Source organism: Eleginops maclovinus, chromosome 20 (assembly GCF_036324505.1).
Source record: "Eleginops maclovinus isolate JMC-PN-2008 ecotype Puerto Natales chromosome 20, JC_Emac_rtc_rv5, whole genome shotgun sequence".
NCBI lineage: Eukaryota > Metazoa > Chordata > Actinopteri > Perciformes > Eleginopidae > Eleginops > Eleginops maclovinus.
In genome coordinates this window covers 29,992,068-30,019,012 of record NC_086368.1, presented here as the reverse complement: position 1 = coordinate 30,019,012, position 26,945 = coordinate 29,992,068, and the positions used below count along the sequence as shown (strand labels likewise).

The 26,945-nt window shown below is 44.2% G+C and overlaps 1 protein-coding gene and 1 long non-coding RNA gene across 10 annotated transcripts in view; one reads left to right on the top strand and one right to left on the bottom strand.

Moving 5' to 3' along the window:
- Positions 1–4,785: 4,785 nt before the first annotated feature.
- The window catches only part of LOC134882975 (butyrophilin subfamily 1 member A1-like), a 158,419-nt gene continuing 136,259 nt past the window's right edge, over positions 4,786–26,945 (bottom strand). For 2 of the 9 annotated variants that reach the window (XM_063911030.1, XM_063911033.1), the window contains 8 exons: positions 20,703–20,777; positions 18,574–18,648; positions 16,442–16,516; positions 15,674–15,715; positions 14,322–14,396; positions 10,540–10,581; positions 6,728–6,769; positions 4,786–5,454 (listed from right to left, as the gene is read on the bottom strand). In XM_063911030.1, coding sequence (XP_063767100.1) covers positions 5,381–5,454; positions 6,728–6,769; positions 10,540–10,581; positions 14,322–14,396; positions 15,674–15,715; positions 16,442–16,516; positions 18,574–18,648; positions 20,703–20,777 — 500 coding nt within the window. In that variant the 3' untranslated portion in view covers positions 4,786–5,380. Of the gene's footprint in view, positions 5,455–6,727; positions 6,770–10,539; positions 10,582–14,321; positions 14,397–15,673; positions 15,716–16,441; positions 16,517–18,573; positions 18,649–20,702; positions 20,778–22,699; positions 22,742–23,334; positions 23,377–25,247; positions 25,284–25,733; positions 25,860–26,945 lie in introns of all 9 variants that reach the window. The other 7 variants (XM_063911038.1, XM_063911036.1, XM_063911031.1 and 4 more) reach the window with 7 other exon arrangements.
- LOC134882987 (uncharacterized) lies at positions 13,764–14,845 on the top strand. The gene is made up of 3 exons (XR_010168215.1): positions 13,764–13,826; positions 14,026–14,224; positions 14,726–14,845. It is a non-coding gene; the product is annotated as an uncharacterized LOC134882987 (long non-coding RNA).

Here is a 26,945-nt window from a genome sequence, read left to right as displayed (position 1 = left end):
CTTTGGGTTTAATGGCGGATCGCAACGAACTTTAGGTGCATACCACCACCTACTGTACGAGAGTGTAACATTATGTCATTTACCCTTTCTTAATTTTCTTAAAGCCTTCCTGGTGACTCTTACCCCCTCTCCCTCTGTTCCCAGTATCCCCATTAAATCCCAGTCCCTCCCCGCCTCTTGGACTTTATCATGTAGCCTTTCTCTTTCTACTGCATACATGGCACAGTGAAGTATGATATGTTCAACCTGTTCTTTCACTCCACAGTTCCCACACCTGTCACTATTCCTTTTCCCCAGTACAAACATGGTGCCATTTAAACCTGTGGGGTCCAATCTGAGTCTGGTTCTGATGATGTCCTCCCTTCTGCTCCTTTCTTTGTAGTTCGTCGTTATCACTGACTTTTGTATTTTATGGTACCCCTTTCCTTTATGGTCTTCCTCCCACCTTTTCTGCCATATCTCCTTTCCTTTCTTCTTAATCACTGCTTTTCCTTCTCCTTTTCCGAGTGGAACTGGTACTGTTATTTCCTTTTGTAGTGCCCCTTTTGCTAGTTTATCAGCACACTCATTCCCTTTCAGCCCCTCATACGCTGGTACCCAACAGAACTGTACATCCATGTCACATCTGTGAAGCCTTAGCAAACTATGGTTCAGTTCAATGGTTAAATGTTCTCTGACAGATGTTGTTGACTGAATGCTTTCCAACACGGCCATTGAATCTGTGCATACCACCACCCTATCTGGTCTGACCTCTTCCACCCACTGTAACCCAATAATGCCTGCCACTACTCCTGCTGTATACACTGATAACTGATCAGATAGTCTTTTGGAAAAAGATATTTGGAACTCAGGGACATACACACCAATTCCCACACACTCCTGTTTGTTCTTAGAACCATCTGTATATATTTTGAGATACCTGTAGTAGTTGCTCCTCAGGTAAATACTTGTTTTAACTCCTGCTTCATTTGCCATCGTCTTTTCTTTTCCAGAACACTCATATCGATCTTTACTTCTGGGAATAGCCGAGGTGGAACGCTACTCACTGGGGTGTTCCTGGTGAACCCTAAGGCCTCCATTCCATATTTCTTCATTTGTTCGTCCCTTGTCCCCCCCAGACCCTAACCCCTGGAACTTTGAATATTCCCAGCATTCCTGTATAGTCTTTTTCTTCTCCACTTCCTTTCAGCCTGACCCAATATACGAGTGCCAGTTTCTCCCTTCTTAACTCAAGCGGTGTTTCTCCTGTTCTATAAGTACTGCGCTAATGGGGGTTGATTTAATAGCTCCTATACATAATCGCAGTGCTCTGTACTGTAGTCTGTCCACTTTTTCCAATGATGTCCTTGCTGCTGCTCCATACACTATACTACCATAATCTATCGTTGCCCTCATAACAGCCCTATACATGTCAATTAATGCCTGTTAATCTGCCCCCCAGTCGCATCCGGCCACCGCTCTTAATAGGTTAATGACTTTTTTGCATTTTGTTTCCAGATGTTTGATATGCGTGTTCCATGTATATTTGCTATCCAGCCATAACCCCAGAGACTTAAATCCAGCCACCCTCTCCATCGGCTGCCCATTTAATGTTAACTTTTCTGTACCAACCTTTCTCTGATTTGAAAACATCATGTGACATGACTTGCTTGTTGACAGCTTGAACCCCCACTCATATGACCACTTCTCCACTTTCTCTATTGCTTTTCTTATACTATCTACCACATATGGCACATTTCTCCCCCTCGCCCATATGGCCCCGTCGTCTGCATAGAGTGCTGATTTGATGCATCCGTCTAAAAGTGTAAATATGTCATTTATCATGATGTTAAACAATATAGGGCTGATTGCACTCCCCTGTGGGATACCATTTTTAATTTCCAAATCCTTGGACACTTCTGCTCCAACCTTGACTCTAAATGTACTACCTGTTAAAAATTCCATTATCCAATTATACATCCTCTCTCCAATACCCATTTTACTTAATTTAATTAGCAGCCCTTCCCTCCACATAGAATCATATGCCTTTTCAATATCAAAATATCCTATTGCCATCAACTCTTTCATTTTCAGTGTCTTCTCCACCTCGTTACTTACTCTAACTAGAGCATCTATTGTGGATCTTCCTTTTCTAAATCCATTCTGGAAATGACTCATTAACCCTCTCTGTTCCATTACATGTGAAAGCCTATGAACTGTAATCTTCTCCATCCATTTGCATAAGTGGGATGTCAGCGCTATGGGCCTATAGTTACTAGGATTAGCAGGATCCTTCCCTGGTTTGTTAAATGGTAGAATGACTGCCCTTTTCCAGCAACTCGCCATAACTCCATCCCTCCAGACTCCGCACTAGCTTCACTGTTTCCACTGGTAACTGTGGGAACATTGCATAGCATAACTGGTCCTGTCCTGGGGCAGTATAGCCAGTACCTTGCAAGGGTATTTTGAGTTCCCATATTGTAAATCCATATCCATAGTCTCTCTCTTTTCTCTCACATTCACATTCTCTCTGATTGCACGGTCTTTCTGCTGCCTATGTGTATCATCGAGGTGCTCACCACTATGTACTGCAGCAAAGGCCTTACCTAACACATCCGCCTTCTTCTTGTCTGTTACTGCCATCCTCTCCTCATCCACCAAAGCTTGGATTTTAACCGACTTCTTCTTCCCACTTTAAGCATGGACCAGACATCCCCTAACTTTACTCCTCTGCCAATGATGGAGCAGAATTCTCTCCAAGTCCTCTTTCTTGTATATTTAACTATCCTCCGAGCCACTGCCCTTTTCCTTTGGAAATCTATAAGATTTTCTTGTGACATGTTTTTCCTCAAGGTTCTAAATGCTGTGTTTCGTTCTTTTACAGCTCTACTGCATTCCTCGTTCCACCAAGGTATTGGTATTACTGCAGCATTTACAATATGTTCCCTGACTTGATTTGTGCATTCTTCTGTGCTCCCTTCCAGTGTTACCAAGTGTGCTGACTCCTCACAACATATTCTACATTTCTCCCAGTCAGCCTTACCAAAGCACCATATGGTAAATGTTCTTCCTTCTTGTATACTTACGTTTGTATTTACTATAGTGATTACTGGGAAATGGTCACTTCCTACAGCAGAGTTACTCTTGACATTCGCAGGCATTTACTAAGCTACCTGACACCATTGTAAGATCCAAGCACGAAACTGTGCCCCTATTTATATCCACTCTTGTACCTTGTCCATCGTTAAGACAGACCAATGATCGTTCCTCCAGCATTTCTTCTACTATATTCCCATTACTGTCTGTGTGATTGCTCCCCCATAAGCTGTTGTGTGCATTAAAATCTCCACACCATATTTCCTTTCTACACACTGTTCCTGCCATTTCCTTGAACATGTCAGTGGTTAAATTTCTACATGGGTTATAAAAATTGATTACCTTTAATATTTCCTTCTTTCTTTGGGCTGCAAATTTCCAATATTACACATTCCATGTCATCAGGGGAGGGAACCTTCCTATAAGCCAACCGATCTTTGAGAGAAGTAGCACACCCTCCACCATTTTGGTTGTTTGCTCTGTCGTGTCTTATAGCACTAAATCCTGGCATTACAAAATCTAGATGCGGACGTAACCATCCTGATTGAATTCGATTATTACTTTCCACTCATTCTCTTGTGTTTGATCGTTAGTTGTCTGTCTTTCACCCTGACCGCTTCTTGATTTTTTGGTACTACCCCTGGCCTCACTATAATCTGACCAGTTTCCCGCTCTTTCTAGCCTGTCTCTTTCTTTCAAAGCCCTTTTCCGCCTCGCAGCCCTAGATAGCATCCACTCCTTTTATTCCCATTATATCCATCTGAACTAGTTGACATGATGTTACAGTCAGAGTACAGTTTATGCTGATCCGCCCGAAAAGCATTTAATACTACCGCGTTTACTCATCTCTCCTCCTACAACTGACGTAACTTCCGCCTATCCGTCGAGTCGGTGTCTTCACCTGTGTCTTCACCTGTGACTCCACCTGTGTCTTCACCTGTGACTCCACCTGTGTCTTCCCCTGTGACTCCACCTGTGTCTTCACCTGTGTCTTCACCTGTGTCTTCACCTGTGTCTCACTGTTCAATTTAAAACCAAGAACTGTAACAGAAACACATCAATAACAGCAACGTTGTGAAAGCCACTAGAGGTGGAGGAAGTACTCAGACTATTTACTGAAGTAAAAGGAGTAATACTGCAGTCTAAGAATACTGAGTAAAAGTCCTGCTTTCAAAATGACACTAGAAGTTAAACAGTAATAGCATTTATACAAAATAACCTGTTCCCATTTCTTAAATAAAGTAATTGTAAAATCCTAACATTCTGAAGAGTTCAACAAACATTATTCTATACTTCTGATAATACATGTGAATCTGGTGCACCACTAGAGTTTGGTAGTATTGTAAAAGTCACTAAACATTTATTATTATCAGTATTTATTTCTGAAGATATCTGATTTCAATGCAAGCTTTCCTTAACACACATTTTTACATTTAAGAACAATCTATGATGTCCATATCAATAACTTTATTGACAACAGTTTCATCAAAGCGTCAGAAAGGTTCAGAGATATTCTTTAAGGCTTTTTGAATCTTTCAAAATGTAATTGATCTGTTCTGAAGTGCCATGTCCTTAAAGAATGAAGACTTGTTGAGAAAAACACATTTGAGAACGTAATATTTTACCAATATAGCCAAACGATCCAGCTTCCCACTGGATCCCAGAACAGCAAAAGTAAAGTAAATTAAAGACCCATGATTTTATTTTGGCTTTATTTTCATCATATATTTTTTATTGCAAAGATTATCAACTAACAATACAGTAGAGAATACAGTGCAATGCATGTGGCACAACATTTGAGATGAATTGAATCCCTCTACCCAACACCCAGAAGACAAACTCAGAATATCAAGGCAGCGCTTTTCATCTGACAACATAAGAAACCCCCTCAATAATTCACAGTGAGGTTTGGAGAGATTATTGTTCAGAATGAAACTCCAGGTCACTTTGGTGTAATGACATGATGTACGGTTGAATAATCCCCAGAAATGGATACGTGTATTTACACAAGGACATAAATCAATTAACACATTCAGACTGACCAACCAATTATCATTTTCCAGGAGTTAATTTAAAAACAGATCAACTTCAGACATTTTCTCAAACAACAAACTATAAAGGAAAAATATAAAAATGAAAGAGCTGGTTTCACAGAAACCACACACACACACACACACACACACACACACACACACACACACACACACACACACACACACACACACACACACACACACACACACACACACACACACACACACACACACACACACACAGATGTTAGGCTAACACTTTTTGGATGGCTTCAGGGGCTGCTGGGAGGGTTCTGTAACAGAGCCGTTTCTGTGTTTTCACAATCTGTTCTCTCCTGATCAGAATCTGCAGCAGAGAAAATCAAACATAGATTACATAAAGTCAACTTTTATCCAAACAGAAATATTATGGCTGATCCAATAACAACATGTCCTTCTGGGTATAATCTTTTTAGAGCAGTGGTTCTCAAACTGAGGGGCGCGCCCCCCCTAGTGGGGCGTGGAGGTACTGCAGGGGGCGCGTGAAGCTTGTTAGGAAGTTGTAAACAAACATTGTGTGCGCTTTATTATATAAAAAATACATAGACTTCTTATTGCTACATCAAAGTTATCTTGCACATTTTATCAAACCAAATATGTTTCTAACTTGCAATATCATTATTTCTGCTCTTCCAGAGACCTCTCTCGTGTGTGTGCTGGGGGGGGGGGCTGCTCGCTCACGGACACGCTGCAAAACGTACACTCTACAAGGCTCGATGTGGACAACGCTCGTATGACAGAAGTATTTTTGCGTAAACAGGAGCTATCTGTCCAGCAGCTGGCCAAAAGGCATCATATTCAGAGGAGAGATGCACAGCTTTCTGCAGTAAATCAAAGCTCTGTTGCCCCAATGACGAGTAAGGTGGGAGAAGTACTGAAGTCTGATTTGAGGGTTGACTATATTTCACATCATTAATCCAAATCTGTAAAGTAACGGGATTACATACATGTAGTGGAGTAGAAGTACAAAGATGCAAAACCTGAAATACTTAAGTACAAGTATCTCAAAAGTATACTTGAGTACAGTTCCTCAGTGAATGTGTAAATGTACTGCAGGTATGGTATGTGTGCTAGCAGCCCAGAATCCACAATCTATATTAAATAAAGATATTTTAGTTCCTTTTGCAATTTGTTAGTTTTTCCCTAAAACAACAAATACAAACACCATTAATTTCACAGCTGAATATGTTCTATCCATAATCACATACAGTTGGATCTGTGTGTGTTGTTATTATTAGCAGAGAAAATGTGAAGTTTGTACAACTACATACAATTAATCCTACCAATCTAGATCGGAACCGGGTTCGGTGGGGGGGGGGGTCGAAAATATTTCCATTACCCAAAGGGGTCTGACTGTAAAAGTTTGAGAACCGCTGGGTTAGAGTGAGTTTGTCTCTGTAACGCTTCAATCAGGGGGCTCCCTCTGTACCCTTTACAGAGTTACAGTCAGGAAGAGAAGCTGTGTGGAAACCAAGGAGTTCAGGTAGTTTCAGGTTTATGGAGTTTAATATCATATGTGTGTATCCATGCAACCACAAGCTACTCTACTGAATTCTAGGAGAGGCTTTGAAGGTCTGTACCAGAGAGAGGATCGGTCATCTCTTCTTCCTCCAGATCAGAACCTGCAGCAGAGAAAATCAAACATAGATTACATAAAGTCAACTTTTATCCAAACAGAAATATTACTGATGATCCAACAACAACATGTCCTTCTGGGTATAATCTCTCAGAGTGAGTTTGTTCTTGATGAATGTTTGAGTCAGCAGGAATGAATGTGTGTGTACAGATGACCCCTGAGGGACACCATCACACACTCCTCCTGCAGTCTGACTGAGACTTTGATTCTCTTCTCATTCAGGTCTCTGTTTCCACTGCTGTACATTACTCATGCTTCAGTCGTCTGGTATCTAGTAGAAGGAACTCGTTGAATAGTTTAGCTCTTTGTGAATAGTTGTGCTTTGCTAAAGTAGGCTTTCATCTCCATTTAATGACTCCATTACTCTGATCTTTGGTCCTGAGTTTGTCTCTGTAACGCTTCAATCAGGGGGCTCCCTCTGTACCCTTTACAGAGTTACAGTCAGGAAGAGAAGCTGTGTGGAAACATCAGTGCCACAGTCAGTCTATGTAGACAACTTTCTTCAAAGCTTTCCCGCCAAAGAGCAGTTCAAAATTGTCTTGGGCCGACTGCGAGCATTACTCGACCCTCGGGGGTTTGAAATCCGACAGTGGATCAGTAACCTCCCCTCAGTGGTTGAGCATCTCCCCAAAGAAGCTCAATCACAGAATACAGAACGGTGGAATAGCCAAGATCGCACTGACCCATGGGAAGGAGCATTGGGTTTGATATGGCACTGTTCCTCTGACACCTTAGGCTACAAACACAGGCCTGTTGAGTACCAAAAGCTTATACCCTTCGCAACGTGTACAGGATACTTGCCACCCAGTACGACCCCCTTGGGTTTGTCATCCCATTCACCACCCGTGCCAAAGTCCTCATTCAGAAACTGAGGTCAAAAGAGCGGGACTGGGATGACCCATGCCTCCCTGACGCATTCGTGAAAGCTTGGGGATTATGGGAAAAGGAACTTCCTTCTTTGACCGAAATCAAGATCCCATGGTGTTATGGACCCGTTGAAAATCAGGATCCTTCAGTGACCAGAGAACTGCATGTGTTCTGTGATGCCTCTGAGATGGCCTATGGATCTGTGGCCTACCTGAGGACAGTGGATTCCAACGGGCAGGTACATATCTCATTTGTCCTGGTCGTTCAAGAGGGGCACCCAGGCGCCAAATCACTATTCCCCGCCTGGAGTTATGTGCTGCTTTGACTGGAGCTCAACTGGTAAAGAAGCTGCAGTCAGAACTTACTCTGACCCTTGACAAACTAGTGCTATGGTCAGACTCCACAACCGTCCTAACCTGGCTCCAATCAGAGTCCTGCCAGTACAAAACAATTGTTGCCCATCAGATCACAGAGATCCTTGAGTACACGCCCCCTCTGACTAGAGGTATATTAATTCAGCAAAATACCCAGCTGATGACATCACCAGAGGAAAAACCTTGAAAGAACTAGCCTCTCCGCACCAATGGAGTCAGGGCCTTCCTTTCCTGTAACAGCATCCTCGTGAATGGCCCTTGTTTCCACTCTCAACCTCTAATGATGCAGAAACTGAGATCAGAAAATCTTCCTTCTGTGGTTATACGTCCCTTATGCCTACAACCATCCCCAAAGACATCCTTTCAGTCCTGGGAGGACCTGGTTGTTGGAACCACCCAGAACATCATCTCGTCCTTGGATGCAGGTTCTCAACCCCCTGAGAGAGCTTCGGTGGAGGCCCTCCTTATAACACATTCACATCAAGAGAGTTTCCCAGAAGAGTATGCCGTACTCAAAGCAGACAAACCTGTCACCAGTCAAAGCCGCCTGAACAATCTGGCCCCTGAGTTCAATCACACCACAAACTTGATCAGTTGTGCTCGGCTGCGCAAAAGTGAACATCTGGATTATAACAATATCCATCCTGTGGTTTTGGATCCAAAACACTACATTACACAACTGCTGATTAAGGACTTTGAAAATAAGCTCTGCCACCCTGGGCCGGAGAGAGTCTTTGCCGGCCTCAGGAGGAAATATTGGATCTTGCGTGGAAGACAAGCAGTGCGGAAACACCAGCATTCATGCATGGAGTCCAAGAAATGGAAGGCAAACCCAGAGATTCCTAGGATGGCTGATCTACCTCCATCTCGCCTGCAATCATTCAAGCCCCCTTTCTGGTCCACAGGGATGGACTGCTTTGGCCCTTTCCTTGTCAAAGTCGGCCGCAGACAGGAGAAGAGATGGGGAATACTCTTTAAATGTCTGACCACACCGTGCATTCATAGAGACCTTCTTCCTAGTCTGGACACAGACAGCTTCCTCATGGCATTCCACCGCTTCGTAGCACGACGTGGAACCCCATTTGAAGTGATATCAGACCATGGCACCAACTTCGTGGGAGGAGCGAGAGAGCTGCAATTGACCAATTGAGCCCTGCTCTTCAAGAACATATGTCTAAACACAAAGTGCGCTTCTTGAGGATCCCCCGCATGCCCCCCAATCTGGGGGGACCTGGGAAAGGGAAGTGAGAGCCATTAAGACAGCATTACGTGTGACCTTGGGCAATCAATCCGTCGGGAGGAAGTGTTGCAAATTGTACTCATAGAGGTTGAGGAGATCCTGAACTCCAAGACCCTCGGGTACACCGCCTCTGACATATCAGGCCCAGTGACCCCAAACCTTCCCCTGATGGGGCGGCTTGAGGCAGCCCTTCCCCAGGTCGTATATGCCTGTCCTGACCTTCTAGGTACAAGGAGATGGCGGCACAGTAAAGTGCTTGCAGATTAATTCTGGGTAAGCTTTATAAAGAACTACCTCCCTACCCTTCAAACTCGGCAAAAGTGGAGATAGGAGAAACCGAATCTCATCCTGGATGTCATTGTAATGGTCGTGGACCCGAATCTACCCCAGGCATCCTGGCCAATAGGAAAGGTTCAGAAACTTCTCCCTAGCTCAGACGGCAGAGTCAGAGTGGCTGAGGTACTAATCAAAGGGAAATCATATGTACGTCCTGTCAGCCGACTGGTTTCCCTCACGGAGATCAGAGATGACTAAGAACCCTGAAGGAACACAAGGGTTTTCCTTTGAATCAAATATGTGTCACATATCTGAGGGGCGGCTGTGGAAAACCCTTCCCCCACTCCTCTCCCTGCTCCCTCCTCCTGCCACCCTGGAGGGGCGGAGCTAGCCAATCTATTAAGGCCACCAGCTCACCTGTGGCTTCCCTTCCCCCGACGAACAAAGAAGCTGGCTGGCCCCAGCTACTCTTGAGACAGAACTGTTGTCTCGAGTAAATAACCAGTACGTTTCTTTTCTAGGTTGTATCTTCATGGCATCTTGGGTGGCTTATCTCTCTTTATCTTCTGTGCCGTTTTGATTGCCTTTGGTTACTTTGTCGCCACATGGCATATAGTTATGTAGAGATAGCTGCCTCGTAACATAATTTGAGTAAAGAGTGTTGTGTTTAAACTACCTGGAATGTGTTGTGCTTTTCTGCCAGATAAACCGACCAACAATATAAGAACCAACAAACTACAAATCAAAGACTATTATCTGGAAGTCCTGCCTCCATGTGCTCCTGAGATCCACTGCGTTGACTTTATAATACTGGAATCAACCACCCTCAATAATTTCACCCTCTGTACCGTTTACAGAGTTACAGTCAGGAAGAGAAGCTGTGTGGAAACCAAGGAGTTCAGGTAGTTTCAGGTTTATGGAGTTTAATATCATATGTGTGTATCCATGCAACCACAAGCTACTCTACTGAATTCTAGGAGAGGCTTTGAAGGTCTGTACCAGAGAGAGGATCGGTCATCTCTTCTTCCTCCAGATCAGAACCTGCAGCAGAGAAAATCAAACATAGATTACATAAAGTCAACTTTTATCCAAACAGAAATATTACTGATGATCCAACAACAACATGTCCTTCTGGGTATAATCTCTCAGAGTGAGTTTGTTCTTGATGAATGTTTGAGTCAGCAGGAATGAATGTGTGTGTACAGATGACCCCTGAGGGACACCATCACACACTCCTCCTGCAGTCTGACTGAGACTTTGATTCTCCTCTCATTCAGGTCTCTGTTTCCACTGCTGTACATTACTCATGCTTTCAGTCGTCTGGTATCTAGTAGAAGGAACTCGTTGAATAGTTTAGCTCTTTGTGAATAGTTGTGCTTTGCTAAAGTAGGCTTTCATCTCCATTTAATGACTCCATTACTCTGATCTTTGGTCCTGAGTTTGTCTCTGTAACGCTTCAATCAGGGGGCTCCCTCTGTACCCTTTACAGAGTTACAGTCAGGAAGAGAAGCTGTGTGGAAACATCAGTGCCACAGTCAGTCTATGTAGACAACTTTCTTCAAAGCTTTCCCGCCAAAGAGCAGTTCAAAATTGTCTTGGGCCGACTGCGAGCATTACTCGATCCTCGGGGGTTTGAAATCCGACAGTGGATCAGTAACCTCCCCTCAGTGGTTGAGCATCTCCCCAAAGAAGCTCAATCACAGAATACAGAACGGTGGAATAGCCAAGATCGCACTGACCCATGGGAAGGAGCATTGGGCTTGATATGGCACTGCTCCTCTGACACCTTAGGCTACAAACACAGGCCTGTTGAGTACCAAAAGCTTATACCCTTCGCAACGTGTACAGGATACTTGCCACCCAGTACGACCCCCTTGGGTTTGTCATCCCATTCACCACCCGTGCCAAAGTCCTCATTCAGAAACTGAGGTCAAAAGAGCGGGACTGGGACGACCCATGCCTCCCTGACGCATTCGTGAAAGCTTGGGGATTATGGGAAAAGGAACTTCCTTCTTCGACCGAAATCAAGATCCCATGGTGTTATGGACCCGTTGAAAATCAGGATCCTTCAGTGACCAGAGAACTGCATGTGTTCTGTGATGCCTCTGAGATGGCCTATGGATCTGTGGCCTACCTGAGGACAGTGGATTCCAACGGGCAGGTACATATCTCATTTGTCCTGGTCGTTCAAGAGGGGCACCCAGGCGCCAAATCACTATTCCCCGCCTGGAGTTATGTGCTGCTTTGACTGGAGCTCAACTGGTAAAGAAGCTGCAGTCAGAACTTACTCTGACCCTTGACAAACTAGTGCTATGGTCAGACTCCACAACCGTCCTAACCTGGCTCCAATCAGAGTCCTGCCAGTACAAAACAATTGTTGCCCATCGGATCACAGAGATCCTTGAGTACACGCCCCCTCTGACTAGAGGTATATTAATTCAGCAAAATACCCAGCTGATGACATCACCAGAGGAAAAACCTTGAAAGAACTAGCCTCTCCGCACCAATGGAGTCAGGGCCTTCCTTTCCTGTAACAGCATCCTCGTGAATGGCCCTTGTTTCCACTCTCAACCTCTAATGATGCAGAAACTGAGATCAGAAAATCTTCCTTCTGTGGTTATACGTCCCTTATGCCTACAACCATCCCCAAAGACATCCTTTCAGTCCTGGGAGGACCTGGTTGTTGGAACCACCCAGAACATCATCTCGTCCTTGGATGCAGGTTCTCAACCCCCTGAGAGAGCTTCGGTGGAGGCCCTCCTTATAACACATTCACATCAAGAGAGTTTCCCAGAAGAGTATGCCGTACTCAAAGCAGACAAACCTGTCACCAGTCAAAGCCGCCTGAACAATCTGGCCCCTGAGTTCAATCACACCACAAACTTGATCAGAGTTGTGCTCGGCTGCGCAAAAGTGAACATCTGGATTATAACAATATCCATCCTGTGGTTTTGGATCCAAAACACTACATTACACAACTGCTGATTAAGGACTTTGAAAATAAGCTCTGCCACCCTGGGCCGGAGAGAGTCTTTGCCGGCCTCAGGAGGAAATATTGGATCTTGCGTGGAAGACAAGCAGTGCGGAAACACCAGCATTCATGCATGGAGTCCAAGAAATGGAAGGCAAACCCAGAGATTCCTAGGATGGCTGATCTACCTCCATCTCGCCTGCAATCATTCAAGCCCCCTTTCCTTGTCAAAGTCGGCCGCAGACAGGAGAAGAGATGGGGAATACTCTTTAAATGTCTGACCACACCGTGCATTCATAGAGACCTTCTTCCTAGTCTGGACACAGACAGCTTCCTCATGGCATTCCGCCGCTTCGTAGCACGACGTGGAACCCCATTTGAAGTGATATCAGACCATGGCACCAACTTCGTGGGAGGAGCGAGAGAGCTGCAATTGACCAATTGAGCCCTGCTCTTCAAGAACATATGTCTAAACACAAAGTGCGCTTCTTGAGGATCCCCCGCATGCCCCCCAATCTGGGGGGACCTGGGAAAGGGAAGTGAGAGCCATTAAGACAGCATTACGTGTGACCTTGGGCAATCAATCCGTCGGGAGGAAGTGTTGCAAACTGTACTCATAGAGGTTGAGGAGATCCTGAACTCCAAGACCCTCGGGTACACCGCCTCTGACATATCAGGCCCAGTGACCCCAAACCTTCCCCTGATGGGGCGGCTTGAGGCAGCCCTTCCCCAGGTCGTATATGCCTGTCCTGACCTTCTAGGTACAAGGAGATGGCGGCACAGTAAAGTGCTTGCAGATTAATTCTGGGTAAGCTTTATAAAGAACTACCTCCCTACCCTTCAAACTCGGCAAAAGTGGAGATAGGAGAAACCGAATCTCATCCTGGATGTCATTGTAATGGTCGTGGAACTGAATCTACCCCAGGCATCCTGGCCAATAGGAAAGGTTCAGAAACTTCTCCCTAGCTCAGACGGCAGAGTCAGAGTGGCTGAGGTACTAATCAAAGGGAAATCATATGTACGTCCTGTCAGCCGACTGGTTTCCCTCACGGAGATCAGAGATGACTAAGAACCCTGAAGGAACACAAGGGTTTTCCTTTGAATCAAATATGTGTCACATATCTGAGGGGCGGCTGTGGAAAACCCTTCCCCCACTCCTCTACCTGCTCCCTCCTCCTGCCTCCCTGGAGGGGCGGAGCTAGCCAATCTATTAAGGCCACCAGCTCACCTGTGGCTTCCCTTCCCCCGACGAACAAAGAAGCTGGCTGGCCCCAGCTACTCTTGAGACAGAACTGTTGTCTCGAGTAAATAACCAGTACGTTTCTTTTCTAGGTTGTATCTTCATGGCATCTTGGGTGGCTTATCTCTCTTTATCTTCTGTGCCGTTTTGATTGCCTTTGGTTACTTTGTCGCCACATGGCATATAGTTATGTAGAGATAGCTGCCTCGTAACATAATTTGAGTAAAGAGTGTTGTGTTTAAACTACCTGGAATGTGTTGTGCTTTTCTGCCAGATAAACCGACCAACAATATAAGAACCAACAAACTACAAATCAAAGACTATTATCTGGAAGTCCTGCCTCCATGTGCTCCTGAGATCCACTGCGTTGACTTTATAATACTGGAATCAACCACCCTCAATAATTTCACCCTCTGTACCCTTTACAGAGTTACAGTCAGGAAGAGAAGCTGTGTGGAAACCAAGGAGTTCAGGTAGTTTCAGGTTTATGGAGTTTCATATCATGTGTGTGTATCCATGCAACCACAAGCTACTCTACTGAATTCTAGGAGAGGCTTTGAAGGTCTGTACCACGGTTTGTCTTCAGAGGACATCCTTCAGTAGAGCTGTTTGTCTTATCCACATCTTTTATCTTCCCAATGGATTCTGCAGCAGAGAAAATCAAACATAGATTACATAAAGTCAACTTTTATCCAAACAGAAATATTATGTATGATCCAATAACAACATGTCCTTCTGGGTATAATCTTTTTGGAGCAGTGGTTCTCAAACTGAGAGGCGCGCCCCCCCTAGTGGGGCGTGGAGGTACTGCAGGGGGCGCGTGAAGCTTGTTAGGAAGTTGTAAACAAACATTGTGTGCGCTTTATTATATAAAAAATACATAGACTTCTTATTGCTACATCAAAGTTATCTTGCACATTTTATCAAACCAAATATGTTTCTAACTTGCAATATCATTATTTCTGCTCTTCCAGAGACCTCTCTCGTGTGTGTGCTGGGGGGGGGGGGCTGCTCGCTCACGGACACGCTGCAAAACGTACACTCTACAAGGCTCGATGTGGACAACGCTCGTATGACAGAAGTATTTTTGCGTAAACAGGAGCTATCTGTCCAGCAGCTGGCCAAAAGGCATCATATTCAGAGGAGAGATGCACAGCTTTCTGCTGTAAATCAAAGCTCTGTTGCCCCAATGACGAGTAAGGTGGGAGAAGTACTGAAGTCTGATTTGAGGGTTGACTATATTTCACATCATTAATCCAAATCTGTAAAGTAACGGGATTACATACATGTAGTGGAGTAGAAGTACAAAGATGCAAAACCTGAAATACTCAAGTACAAGTATCTCAAAAGTATACTTGAGTACAGTTCCTCAGTGAATGTGTAAATGTACTGCAGGTATGGTATGTGTGCTAGCAGCCCAGAATCCACAATCTATATTAAATAAAGATATTTTAGTTCCTTTTGCAATTTGTTAGTTTTTCCCTAAAACAACAACAAATACAAACACCATTAATTTCACAGCTGAATATGTTCTATCCATAATCACATACAGTTGGATCTGTGTGTGTTGTTATTATTAGCAGAGAAAATGTGAAGTTTGTACAACTACATACAATTAATCCTACCAATCTAGATCGGAACCGGGTTCGGTGGGGGGGGGGGTCGAAAATATTTCCATTACCCAAAGGGGTCTGACTGTAAAAGTTTGAGAACCGCTGGGTTAGAGTGAGTTTGTCTCTGTAACGCTTCAATCAGGGGGCTCCCTCTGTACCCTCTACAGAGTTACAGTCAGGAAGAGAAGCTGTGTGGAAACCAAGGAGTTCAGGTAGTTTCAGGTTTATGGAGTTTAATATCATATGTGTGTATCCATGCAACCACAAGCTACTCTACTGAATTCTAGGAGAGGCTTTGAAGGTCTGTACCAGAGAGAAGATCAGTCATCTCTTCTTCCTCCAGATCAGAACCTGCAGCAGAGAAAATCAAACATAGATTACATAAAGTCAACTTTTATCCAAACAGAAATATTACTGATGATCCAACAACAACATGTCCTTCTGGGTATAATCTCTCAGAGTGAGTTTGTTCTTGATGAATGTTTGAGTCAGCAGGAATGAATGTGTGTGTACAGATGACCCCTGAGGGACACCATCACACACTCCTCCTGCAGTCTGACTGAGACTTTGATTCTCTTCTCATTCAGGTCTCTGTTTCCACTGCTGTACATTACTCATGCTTTCAGTCGTCTGGTATCTAGTAGAAGGAACTCGTTGAATAGTTTAGCTCTTTGTGAATAGTTGTGCTTTGCTAAAGTAGGCTTTCATCTCCATTGAATGACTCCATTACTCTGATCTTTGGTCCTGAGTTTGTCTCTGTAACGCTTCAATCAGGGGGCTCCCTCTGTACCCTTTACAGAGTTACAGTCAGGAAGAGAAGCTGTGTGGAAACCAAGGAGTTCAGGTAGTTTCAGGTTTATGGAGTTTAATGTTATTGTTCTGACCCCATAGTGTGTTGGCACTATCTATCAGTAAATGTCACTACTGTAGCTTTAAGGCACTAAATAGCTCCACTCTCCATCTTGATGTTCAGTATACACAGAACAGCCATGCAGAGTGCATGTCAGCTCAGTGCTACACCACAGTGTTTTGTTTTGGTTCTACTGAATTCTAGGAGAGACTTTTGAAGGTCTGTACCAGGGTTTGTCTTCAGAGGACATCCTTCAGTAGAGCTGTTTGTCTTATCCACCTCTGTTCTCTCCAGATCAGAACCTGCAGCAGAGATAATCAAACATAGATTACATAAAGTCAACTTTTATCCAAACAGAAATATTATTGATGATCCAACAACAACATGTCCTTTTCAGTATAATCTGTTCAGAGCAGTGGCGTTTTCTCCTGGAGGCCAAGGGAAGCCTGGCTTCTCCTGTTTTTTCAGACTGTAGTCATTTTAATAAATAAAAACACTTTGTTTAGTTTCGGTAATTCTTCTGTGCTGTGTGTGGCTGCCATCTCTCCCCCATTGTCATTGAGTATTTTACAAAGAGTGAAACAGCGCCCTCTCCGGTGTTATGGTGAAACAGTATATTGCACTCACTGTAAACTAATGTCATGGTCGAGAGGAGGCCAGTCGGAATTGGCATCCCTTGGTGAAAAGAAATTGAGGGATTGACCAATCAGATGAGGCTACCATGATGCCCCTGCCAACCTGTGATTAGTCAGAGCCATGCCAAGGGAAGCCACCCGCCCTTTGGCTTCACACCAATCCCATCGCATCAACTTCCTACTGTCATCACGCCGTTAGCAAGTAGCAACATTAGTAAGTGCAGTTATGGAGGGTGGAGATTTAGAGTATTTATTAACACAGCATTTCACTAAACTTTCGCTACAGCAGCAACTAAAAATCTAATCTGACGACAGGCCAATGCCCAAACTAGAGCTGTGTACCCGGAGGAAGAACGGAGGGATTCGGACGTTCAATGAGGAAAATGATGTCCGCACAGAGTGGCGAACTGGAAGCGCTAAACTCTATCTGCAGGAGAGTCAGTCTGAAGGAGTTGTTTTATTGCAGTTGTTTACACAGAAAAGCAGCACCGCGGATAGCACCCATACAGAAAGATATAGATCACCTGAATAGATGAGATTCTTTATCTTATTTACTTTTGGACTAAGGACTGAGCTAATGACAGAGAGGAGGACTGCTGCTGCCCTGTGTGTTAGGGAGGGAAGGGAAGAGAAGAACTGCTTTTGAAGTCATGTGTTTCGCACACATAGCCTACTGATACTTTGAGGTGAACTTAAAACTTTAAAGGTCTCCTGATTTAGTTTGTGAATGAATGCTTATTTTTTATTCATTCACCGAATCTGCAGTGCGCATGGAGCGGCTAGTTATGCATTTGGGTGGGGGGTTGGCTGCATAAATTAATAAGACGAGAGAGTTTAGGCTGGAGAGTGCAAGCGGACCTGTCGGTTAGATAACAGGCGTGTGCAAGTCCTGCATCTATGACACAGGACAGATTATTGACTTCCTCAAAAAATGTCCCCAGGCCACGGTACTGCTTCAGAGTGAGTTTGTCTCTGTAACGCTTCAATCAGGGGGCTCCCTCTGTGTCATGATCCTTGTTTTGTGTCTGTTTCCTGTATGAAATGTTTTCCCCTCTTGTGTCATGTTTAGCTTCACTTCCTGTCTGTGTTTCTCCTCCCCTCTCCAGCTGTGTCTTGTTTTGTGATTAGCCTTGTGTATTTAGTCTCTGTTCCCCTTTTGTCTGTTGTTCGGTCGTTGTCATTCCCATGTTTGTCCCTGGATCTCGTGGTCCAGTTCGGTTTGTTTCCCAGTCCTGTCTGCCTGTCTGGTTTCCTCTCGGCTGCCCTCCTGTCTTTCTGGTTTGATTGAGTTTTTGTTTGCTACTTTTACTTTTGATGATTGTGCCTGCTCGCACCGTTTTTTGAGTTTTGTTGTTACAGCTTTTGTTAAACCCCAATACCTGATTCCCCCTGTTTCGCTGCATTTCGGTCCTTTGCTACAACCCTGACACTCTGTACAATTTACAGAGTTACAGTCAGGAAGAGAAGCTGTGTGGAAACCAAGGAGTTCAGGTAGTTTCAGGTTTATGGAGTTTAATGTTATTGTTCTGACCCCATAGTGTGTTGGCACTATCTATCAGTAAATGTCACTACTGTAGCTTTAAGGCACTAAATAGCTCCACTCTCCATCTTGATGTTCAGTATACACAGAACAGCCATGCAGAGTGCATGTCAGCTCAGTGCTACACCACAGTGTTTTGTTTTGGTTCTACTGAATTCTAGGAGAGACTTTTGAAGGTCTGTACCAGGGTTTGTCTTCAGAGGACATCCTTCAGTAGAGCTGTTTGTCTTATCCACCTCTGTTCTCTCCAGATCAGAACCTGCAGCAGAGATAATCAAACATAGATTACATAAAGTCAACTTTTATCCAAACAGAAATATTATTGATGATCCAATAACAACATGTCCTTTTCAGTATAATCTGTTCAGAGCAGTGGCGTTTTCTCCTGGAGGCCAAGGGAAGCCTGGCTTCTCCTGTTTTTTCAGACTGTAGTCATTTTAATAATAAAAACACTTTGTTTAGTTTCGGTAATTCTTCTGTGCTGTGTGTGGCTGCCATCTCTCCCCCATTGTCATTGAGTATTTTACAAAGAGTGAAACAGCGCCCTCTCCGGTGTTATGGTGAAACAGTATATTGCACTCACTGTAAACTAATGTCATGGTCGAGAGGAGGCCAGTCGGAATTGGCATCCCTTGGTGAAAGAAATTGAGGGATTGACCAATCAGATGAGGCTACCATGATGCCCCTGCCAACCTGTGATTAGTCAGAGCCATGCCAAGGGAAGCCACCCGCCCTTTGGCTTCACACCAATCCCATCGCATCAACTTCCTACTGTCATCCCGCCATTAGCAAGTAGCAACATTAGTAAGTGCAGTTATGGAGGGTGGAGATTTAGAGTATTTATTAACACAGCATTTCACTAAACTTTCGCTACAGCAGCAACTAAAAATCTAATCTGACGACAGGCCAATGCCCAAACTAGAGCTGTGTACATGGAAGAAGAACGGAGGGATTCGGACGTTCAATGAGGAAAATGATGTCCGCACGGAGTGGCGAACTGGAAGCGCTAAACTCTATCTGCAGGAGAGTCAGTCTGAAGGAGTTGTTTTATTGCAGTTGTTTACACAGAAAAGCAGCACCGCGGATAGCACCCATACAGAAAGATATAGATCACCTGAATAGATGAGATTCTTTATCTTATTTACTTTTGGACTAAGGACTGAGCTAATGACAGAGAGGAGGACTGCTGCTGCCCTGTGTGTTAGGGAGGGAAGGGAAGAGAAGAACTGCTTTTGAAGTCATGTGTTTCGCACACATAGCCTACTGATACTTTGAGGTGAACTTAAAACTTTAAAGGTCTCCTGATTTAGTTTGTGAATGAATGCTTATTTTTTATTCATTCACCGAATCTGCAGTGCGCATGGAGCGGCTAGTTATGCATTTGGGTGGGGGGTTGGCTGCATAAATTAATAAGACGAGAGAGTTTAGGCTGGAGAGTGCAAGCGGACCTGTCGGTTAGATAACAGGCGTGTGCAAGTCCTGCATCTATGACACAGGACAGATTATTGACTTCCTCAAAAAATGTCCCCAGGCCACGGTACTGCTTCAGAGTGAGTTTGTCTCTGTAACGCTTCAATCAGGGGGCTCCCTCTGTGTCATGATCCTTGTTTTGTGTCTGTTTCCTGTATGAAATGTTTTCCCCTCTTGTGTCATGTTTAGCTTCACTTCCTGTCTGTGTTTCTCCTCCCCTCTCCAGCTGTGTCTTGTTTTGTGATTAGCCTTGTGTATTTAGTCTCTGTTCCCCTTTGTGTCTGGTTCGGTCGTTGTCATTCCCATGTTTGTCCCTGGATCTCGTGGTCCAGTTCGGTTTGTTTCCCAGTCCTGTCTGCCTGTCTGGTTTCCTCTCGGCTGCCCTCCTGTCTTTCTGGTTTGATTGAGTTTTTGTTTGCTACTTTTACTTTTGATGATTGTGCCTGCTCGTACCGTTTTTTGAGTTTTGTTGATACAGCTTTTGTTAAACCCCAATACCTGATTCCCCCTGTTTCGCTGCATTTCGGTCCTTTGCTACAACCCTGACACTCTGTACAATTTACAGAGTTACAGTCAGGAAGAGAAGCTGTGTGGAAACCAAGGAGTTCAGGTAGTTTCAGGTTTATGGAGTTTAATGTTATTGTTCTGACCCCATAGTGTGTTGGCACTATCTATCAGTAAATGTCACTACTGTAGCTTTAAGGCACTAAATAGCTCCACTCTCCATCTTGATGTTCAGTATACACAGAAAAGCCATGCAGAGTGCATGTCAGCTCAGTGCTACACCACAGTGTTTTGTTTTGGTTCTACTGAATTCTAGGAGAGGCTTTTGAAGGTCTGTACCAGGGTTTGTCTTCAGAGGACATCCTTCAGTAGAGCTGTTTGTCTTATCCACCTCTGTTCTCTCCAGATCAGAACCTGCAGCAGAGATAATCAAACATAGATTACATAAAGTCAACTTTTATCCAAACAGAAATATTATTGATGATCCAATAACAACATGTCCTTTTCAGTATAATCTGTTCAGAGCAGTGGCGTTTTCTCCTGGAGGCCAAGGGAAGCCTGGGTTCTCCTGTTTTTTCAGACTGTAGTCATTTTAATAAATAAAAACACTTTGTTTAGTTTCGGTAATTCTTCTGTGCTGTGTGTGGCTGCCATCTCTCCCCCATTGTCATTGAGTATTTTACAAAGAGTGAAACAGCGCCCTCTCCGGTGTTATGGTGAAACAGTATATTGCACTCACTGTAAACTAATGTCATGGTCGAGAGGAGGCCAGTCGGAATTGGCATCCCTTGGTGAAAGAAATTGAGGGATTGACCAATCAGATGAGGCTACCATGATGCCCCTGCCAACCTGTGATTAGTCAGAGCCATGCCAAGGGAAGCCACCCGCCCTTTGGCTTCACACCAATCCCATCGCATCAACTTCCTACTGTCATCCCGCCGTTAGCAAGTAGCAACATTAGCAAGTGCAGTTATGGAGGGTGGAGATTTAGAGTATTTATTAACACAGCATTTCACTAAACTTTCGCTACAGCAGCAACTAAAAATCTAATCTGACGACAGGCCAATGCCCAAACTAGAGCTGTGTACATGGAGGAAGAACGGAGGGATTCGGACGTTCAATGAGGAAAATGATGTCCGCACGGAGTGGCGAACTGGAAGCGCTAAACTCTATCTGCAGGAGAGTCTGAAGGAGTTGTTTTATTGCAGTTGTTTACACAGAAAAGCAGCACCGCGGATAGCACCCATACAGAAAGATATAGATCACCTGAATAGATGAGATTCTTTATCTTATTTACTTTTGGACTAAGGACTGAGCTAATGACAGAGAGGAGGACTGCTGCTGCCCTGTGTGTTAGGGAGGGAAGGGAAGAGAAGAACTGCTTTTGAAGTCATGTGTTTCGCACACATAGCCTACTGATACTTTGAGGTGAACTTAAAACTTTAAAGGTCTCCTGATTTAGTTTGTGAATGAATGCTTATTTTTTATTCATTCACCGAATCTGCAGTGCGCATGGAGCGGCTAGTTATGCATTTGGGTGGGGGGTTGGCTGCATAAATTAATAAGACGAGAGAGTTAGGCTGGAGAGTGCGAGCGGACCTGTCGGTTAGATAACAGGCGTGTGCAAGTCCTGCATCTATGACACAGGACAGATTATTGACTTCCTCAAAAAATGTCCCCAGGCCACGGTACTGCTTCAGAGTGAGTTTGTCTCTGTAACGCTTCAATCAGGGGGCTCCCTCTGTGTCATGATCCTTGTTTTGTGTCTGTTTCCTGTTTTATGTATGAAATGTTTTCCCCTCTTGTGTCATGTTTAGCTTCACTTCCTGTCTGTGTTTCTCCTCCCCTCTCCAGCTGTGTCTTGTTTTGTGATTAGCCTTGTGTATTTAGTCTCTGTTCCCCTTTTGTGTCTGGTTCGGTCGTTGTCATTCCCATGTTTGTCCCTGGATCTCGTGGTCCAGTTCGGTTTGTTTCCCAGTCATGTCTGCCTGTCTGGTTTCCTCTCGGCTGCCCTCCTGTCTTTCTGGTTTGATTGAGTTTTTGTTTGCTACTTTTACTTTTGATGATTGTGCCTGCTCGTACCGTTTTTTGAGTTTTGTTGATACAGCTTTTGTTAAACCCCAATACCTGATTCCCCCTGTTTCGCTGCATTTCGGTCCTTTGCTACAACCCTGATACTCTGTACCCTTTACAGAGTTACAGTCAGGAAGAGAAGCTGTGTGGAAACCAAGGAGTTCAGGTAGTTTCAGGTTTATGGAGTTTAATATCATATGTGTGTATCCATGCAACCACAAGCTACTCTACTGAATTCTAGGAGAGGCTTTGAAGGTCTGTACCAGAGAGAGGATCGGTCATCTCTTCTTCCTCCAGATCAGAACCTGCAGCAGAGAAAATCAAACATAGATTACATAAAGTCAACTTTTATCCAAACAGAAATATTACTGATGATCCAACAACAACATGTCCTTCTGGGTATAATCTCTCAGAGTGAGTTTGTTCTTGATGAATGTTTGAGTCAGCAGGAATGAATGTGTGTGTACAGATGACCCCTGAGGGACACCATCACACACTCCTCCTGCAGTCTGACTGAGACTTTGATTCTCTTCTCATTCAGGTCTCTGTTTCCACTGCTGTACATTACTCATGCTTTCAGTCGTCTGTCTGGTATCTAGTAGAAGGAACTCGTTGAATAGTTCAGCTCTTTGTGAATAGTTGTGCTTTGCTAAAGTAGGCTTTCATCTCCATTTAATGACTCCATTACTCTGATCTTTGGTCCTGAGTTTGTCTCTGTAACGCTTCAATCAGGGTCTCCCTCTGTACCCTTTACAGAGTTACAGTCAGGAAGAGAAGCTGTGTGGAAACCAAGGAGTTCAGGTAGTTTCAGGTTTATGGAGTTTAATATCACATGTGTGTATCCATGCAACCACAAGCTACTCTACTGAATTCTAGGAGAGGCTTTGAAGGTCTGTACCAGAGAGAGGATCGGACATCTCTTCTCCCTCCTGTTGAGAACCTGCAGCAGAGAAAATCAAACATAGATTACATAAAGTCAACTTTTATCCAAACAGAAATATTATGGCTGATCCAATAACAACATGTCCTTCTGGGTATAATCTTTTTAGAGCAGTGGTTCTCAAACTGAGAGGCGCGCCCCCCCCTAGTGGGGCGTGGAGGTACTGCAGGGGGCGCGTGAAGCTTGTTAGGAAGTTGTAAACAAACATTGTGTGCGCTTTATTATATAAAAAATACATAGACTTCTTATTGCTACATCAAAGTTATCTTGCACATTTTATCAAACCAAATATGTTTCTAACTTGCAATATCATTATTTCTGCTCTTCCAGAGACCTCTCGTGTGTGTGCTGGAGGGGGGGCTGCTCGCTCACGGACACGCTGCAAAACGTACACTCTACAAGGCTCGATGTGGACAACGCTCGTATGACAGAAGTATTTTTGCGTAAACAGGAGCAATCTGTCCAGCAGCTGGCCAAAAGGCATCATATTCAGAGGAGAGATGCACAGCTTTCTGCTGTAAATCAAAGCTCTGTTGCCCCAATGACGAGTAAGGTGGGAGAAGTACTGAAGTCTGATTTGAGGGTTGACTATATTTCACATCATTAATCCAAATCTGTAAAGTAACGGGATTACATACATGTAGTGGAGTAGAAGTACAAAGATGCAAAACCTGAAATACTCAAGTACAAGTATCTCAAAAGTGTACTTGAGTACAGTTCCTCAGTGAATGTGTAAATGTACTGCAGGTATGGTATGTGTGCTAGCAGCCCAGAATCCACAATCTATATTAAATAAAGATATTTTAGTTCCTTTTGCAATTTGTTAGTTTTTCCCTAAAACAACAAATAAAAACACCATTAATTTCACAGCTGAATATGTTCTATCCATAATCACATACAGTTGGATCTGTGTGTGTTGTTATTATTAGCAGAGAAAATGTGAAGTTTGTACAACTACATACAATTAATCCTACCAATCTAGATCGGAACCGGGTTTGGTCGGGGGGGGGGGGTCGAAAATATTTCCATTACCCAAAGGGGTCTGACTGTAAAAGTTTGAGAACCGCTGGGTTAGAGTGAGTTTGTCTCTGTAACGCTTCAATCAGGGGGCTCCCTCTGTACCCTTTACAGAGTTACAGTCAGGAAGAGAAGCTGTGTGGAAACCAAGGAGTTCAGGTAGTTTCAGGTTTATGGAGTTTAATATCATATGTGTGTATCCATGCAACCACAAGCTACTCTACTGAATTCTAGGAGAGGCTTTGGTGTGAAGAAAGGTGTGAGAGCCATTTGGGCATTTTATTTACTGTACTTATCGACCACTTGATGAGCACATTGCACATTCTCTAAAGTTAACATTAATGAACCTAATTATAATCATACAGTTTACCTGACATTGTGCTTTGTTTATGGGCCGCCATAAGTTCATGTTTTTGTTGTTGTAGAAAATAATCATAGCACACCGTAGTGCGCACGCTCAAGAGGGCAGTCTCAGGTAGAGATGGCGTTGCCAGCGTGACAAAGAAAAAGGTCTGAATGGAAGTCTGGAAGGGGCAAGGGAAGAAGGCTCTGACCGCACGCATCCCTAGCTGTATTTTTGTGAGTATACATTTTGTTTGTGCTGTGCAGAAGTCCCAAATCGGCAGTGGGCCGGCAAAGGATTTATCGACAACCAAGGAATACAGCATTTAAATGGAACCATGAAGGTATCTGGGTTTTCATGGGAGTCAATTCTCGAATGCGCACCGCAGACTAAGAGGCCTTTGAACATTTGGATACGCGTAATCGGCCGCTACAAAAGGCCTTCTCCAAACCAAGAAACACACACTGATCAGAAGGACCTCTTAAACAGCCGTTAGTCTAGCTATACACACCTTTGTGGAAGTACAGCAATCCATCCAGAGGAGAACCTGCAGCAGAGAAAATCAAACATAGATTACATAAAGTCAACTTTTATCCAAACAGAAATATTACTGATGATCCAACAACAACATGTCCTTCTGGGTATAATCTCTCAGAGTGAGTTTGTTCTTGATGAATGTTTGAGTCAGCAGGAATGAATGTGTGTGTACAGATGACCCCTGAGGGACACCATCACACACTCCTCCTGCAGTCTGACTGAGACTTTGATTCTCTTCTCATTCAGGTCTCTGTTTCCACTGCTGTACATTACTCATGCTTTCAGTCGTCTGGTATCATCGTTTATATCTGGATGTGTTTGTGGTGTCAATAAATCGACCTGATGTAAACACTAACACAATGAAGCTCATCTGAGAAGACACAGAGACCAGACTCTGGACACATCTGATACGTTGGTGTGTGCAGATTAAGAAGAAATACATAGAATTATATAAACGTACCTTTACTGTGGAATATTTTAATGCGGTTTTCACGTTCAAGAACACACAGAACTGCAGCAACAGTTAAAACTCCCAAAACAAATGAAGTGATGCCAACACCAACCATGGTCCCTGTGCTGGATGAGTCTGAAAAACATCGGACAAATGTTAATGCAGACTGACACGAGAGACAGAGAGAGAGAGCGAGAGAGAGAGAGAGAGAGAGAGAGAGCGAGAGAGAGAGAGAGAGAGAGCGAGAGAGAGAGAGAGCATTACCCTGGGCATAACTGACAGGAATCTATATATATGTGGTATTTATATTCCCCCAGGAGATTCTCCTTATTTTGAAGAAGATATTTTTGAAACTCTTCAGAAATGTGCTTCTAACTGGAGATCTGAACGGACGAACAGGAACTGAACCTGAACCTGATGTCGTAGACCCACAGGGCAACCACCATGTATTTGGTGAGCCCCCCCTCTTTACCACACCAACCGTCACCCATCGGAACAACCTTGACTCTGAAATAAATCAAAGTGGCAAGGAGATGCTCTAGTCTGGTTAGTGTAGTAGACTATGCAATCACTGACATGGACCCCCCCCACTATCAGTGCATTCACTGTAAGACAGCAATCCCCCCTTTCAGACCACAACCAAATAAAGGTGTTCTTTAAACTCTCAGGTCCAAAGACTGACACAAACAGGGAACCCAGTAAGCTGTATAAATTAAATCCCTCTAACAGATGGGCCAGCGACCTGGGTTCGATTCCCGACCTGTGATCCTCTCCGGATGACACCCCGACTATCTCTCCCACTTTCCTGTCACTCTCCACTGTCCTATCCGAATAAAAGGCAAAAAGCCCCCCCCAAAAAAACAAAAATGAACTGCTGAGACGCAGCCCCCCACAGCTGCAGGGTACAGTGTTAAAGCTGTTCAATATCGTACTGCAGTCAGGATGTTTTCTGACATCTGGAAAACTCTGAACCTTGTGTTCCTGGTAGGGTCTCCCATGGCAAATTGGTCTCAGGTAAGGGGCCAGACTAAGATTGGTTCAAAAGACCTCATGATAAACACACGTGAAAGTGAGGATATCCGGCCCAGAGGAAGCCCGGGGTCCCCTTCTGGAGCCAGGCCCAGAAGGAGGACTCGTTGGCGAGCGTCTGGTGGCCGGGATTGCCACGGAGCCCGGCCGACCTCTCAAAGGTAAAGACACTCCTAGGAGAAGGAGACCAGG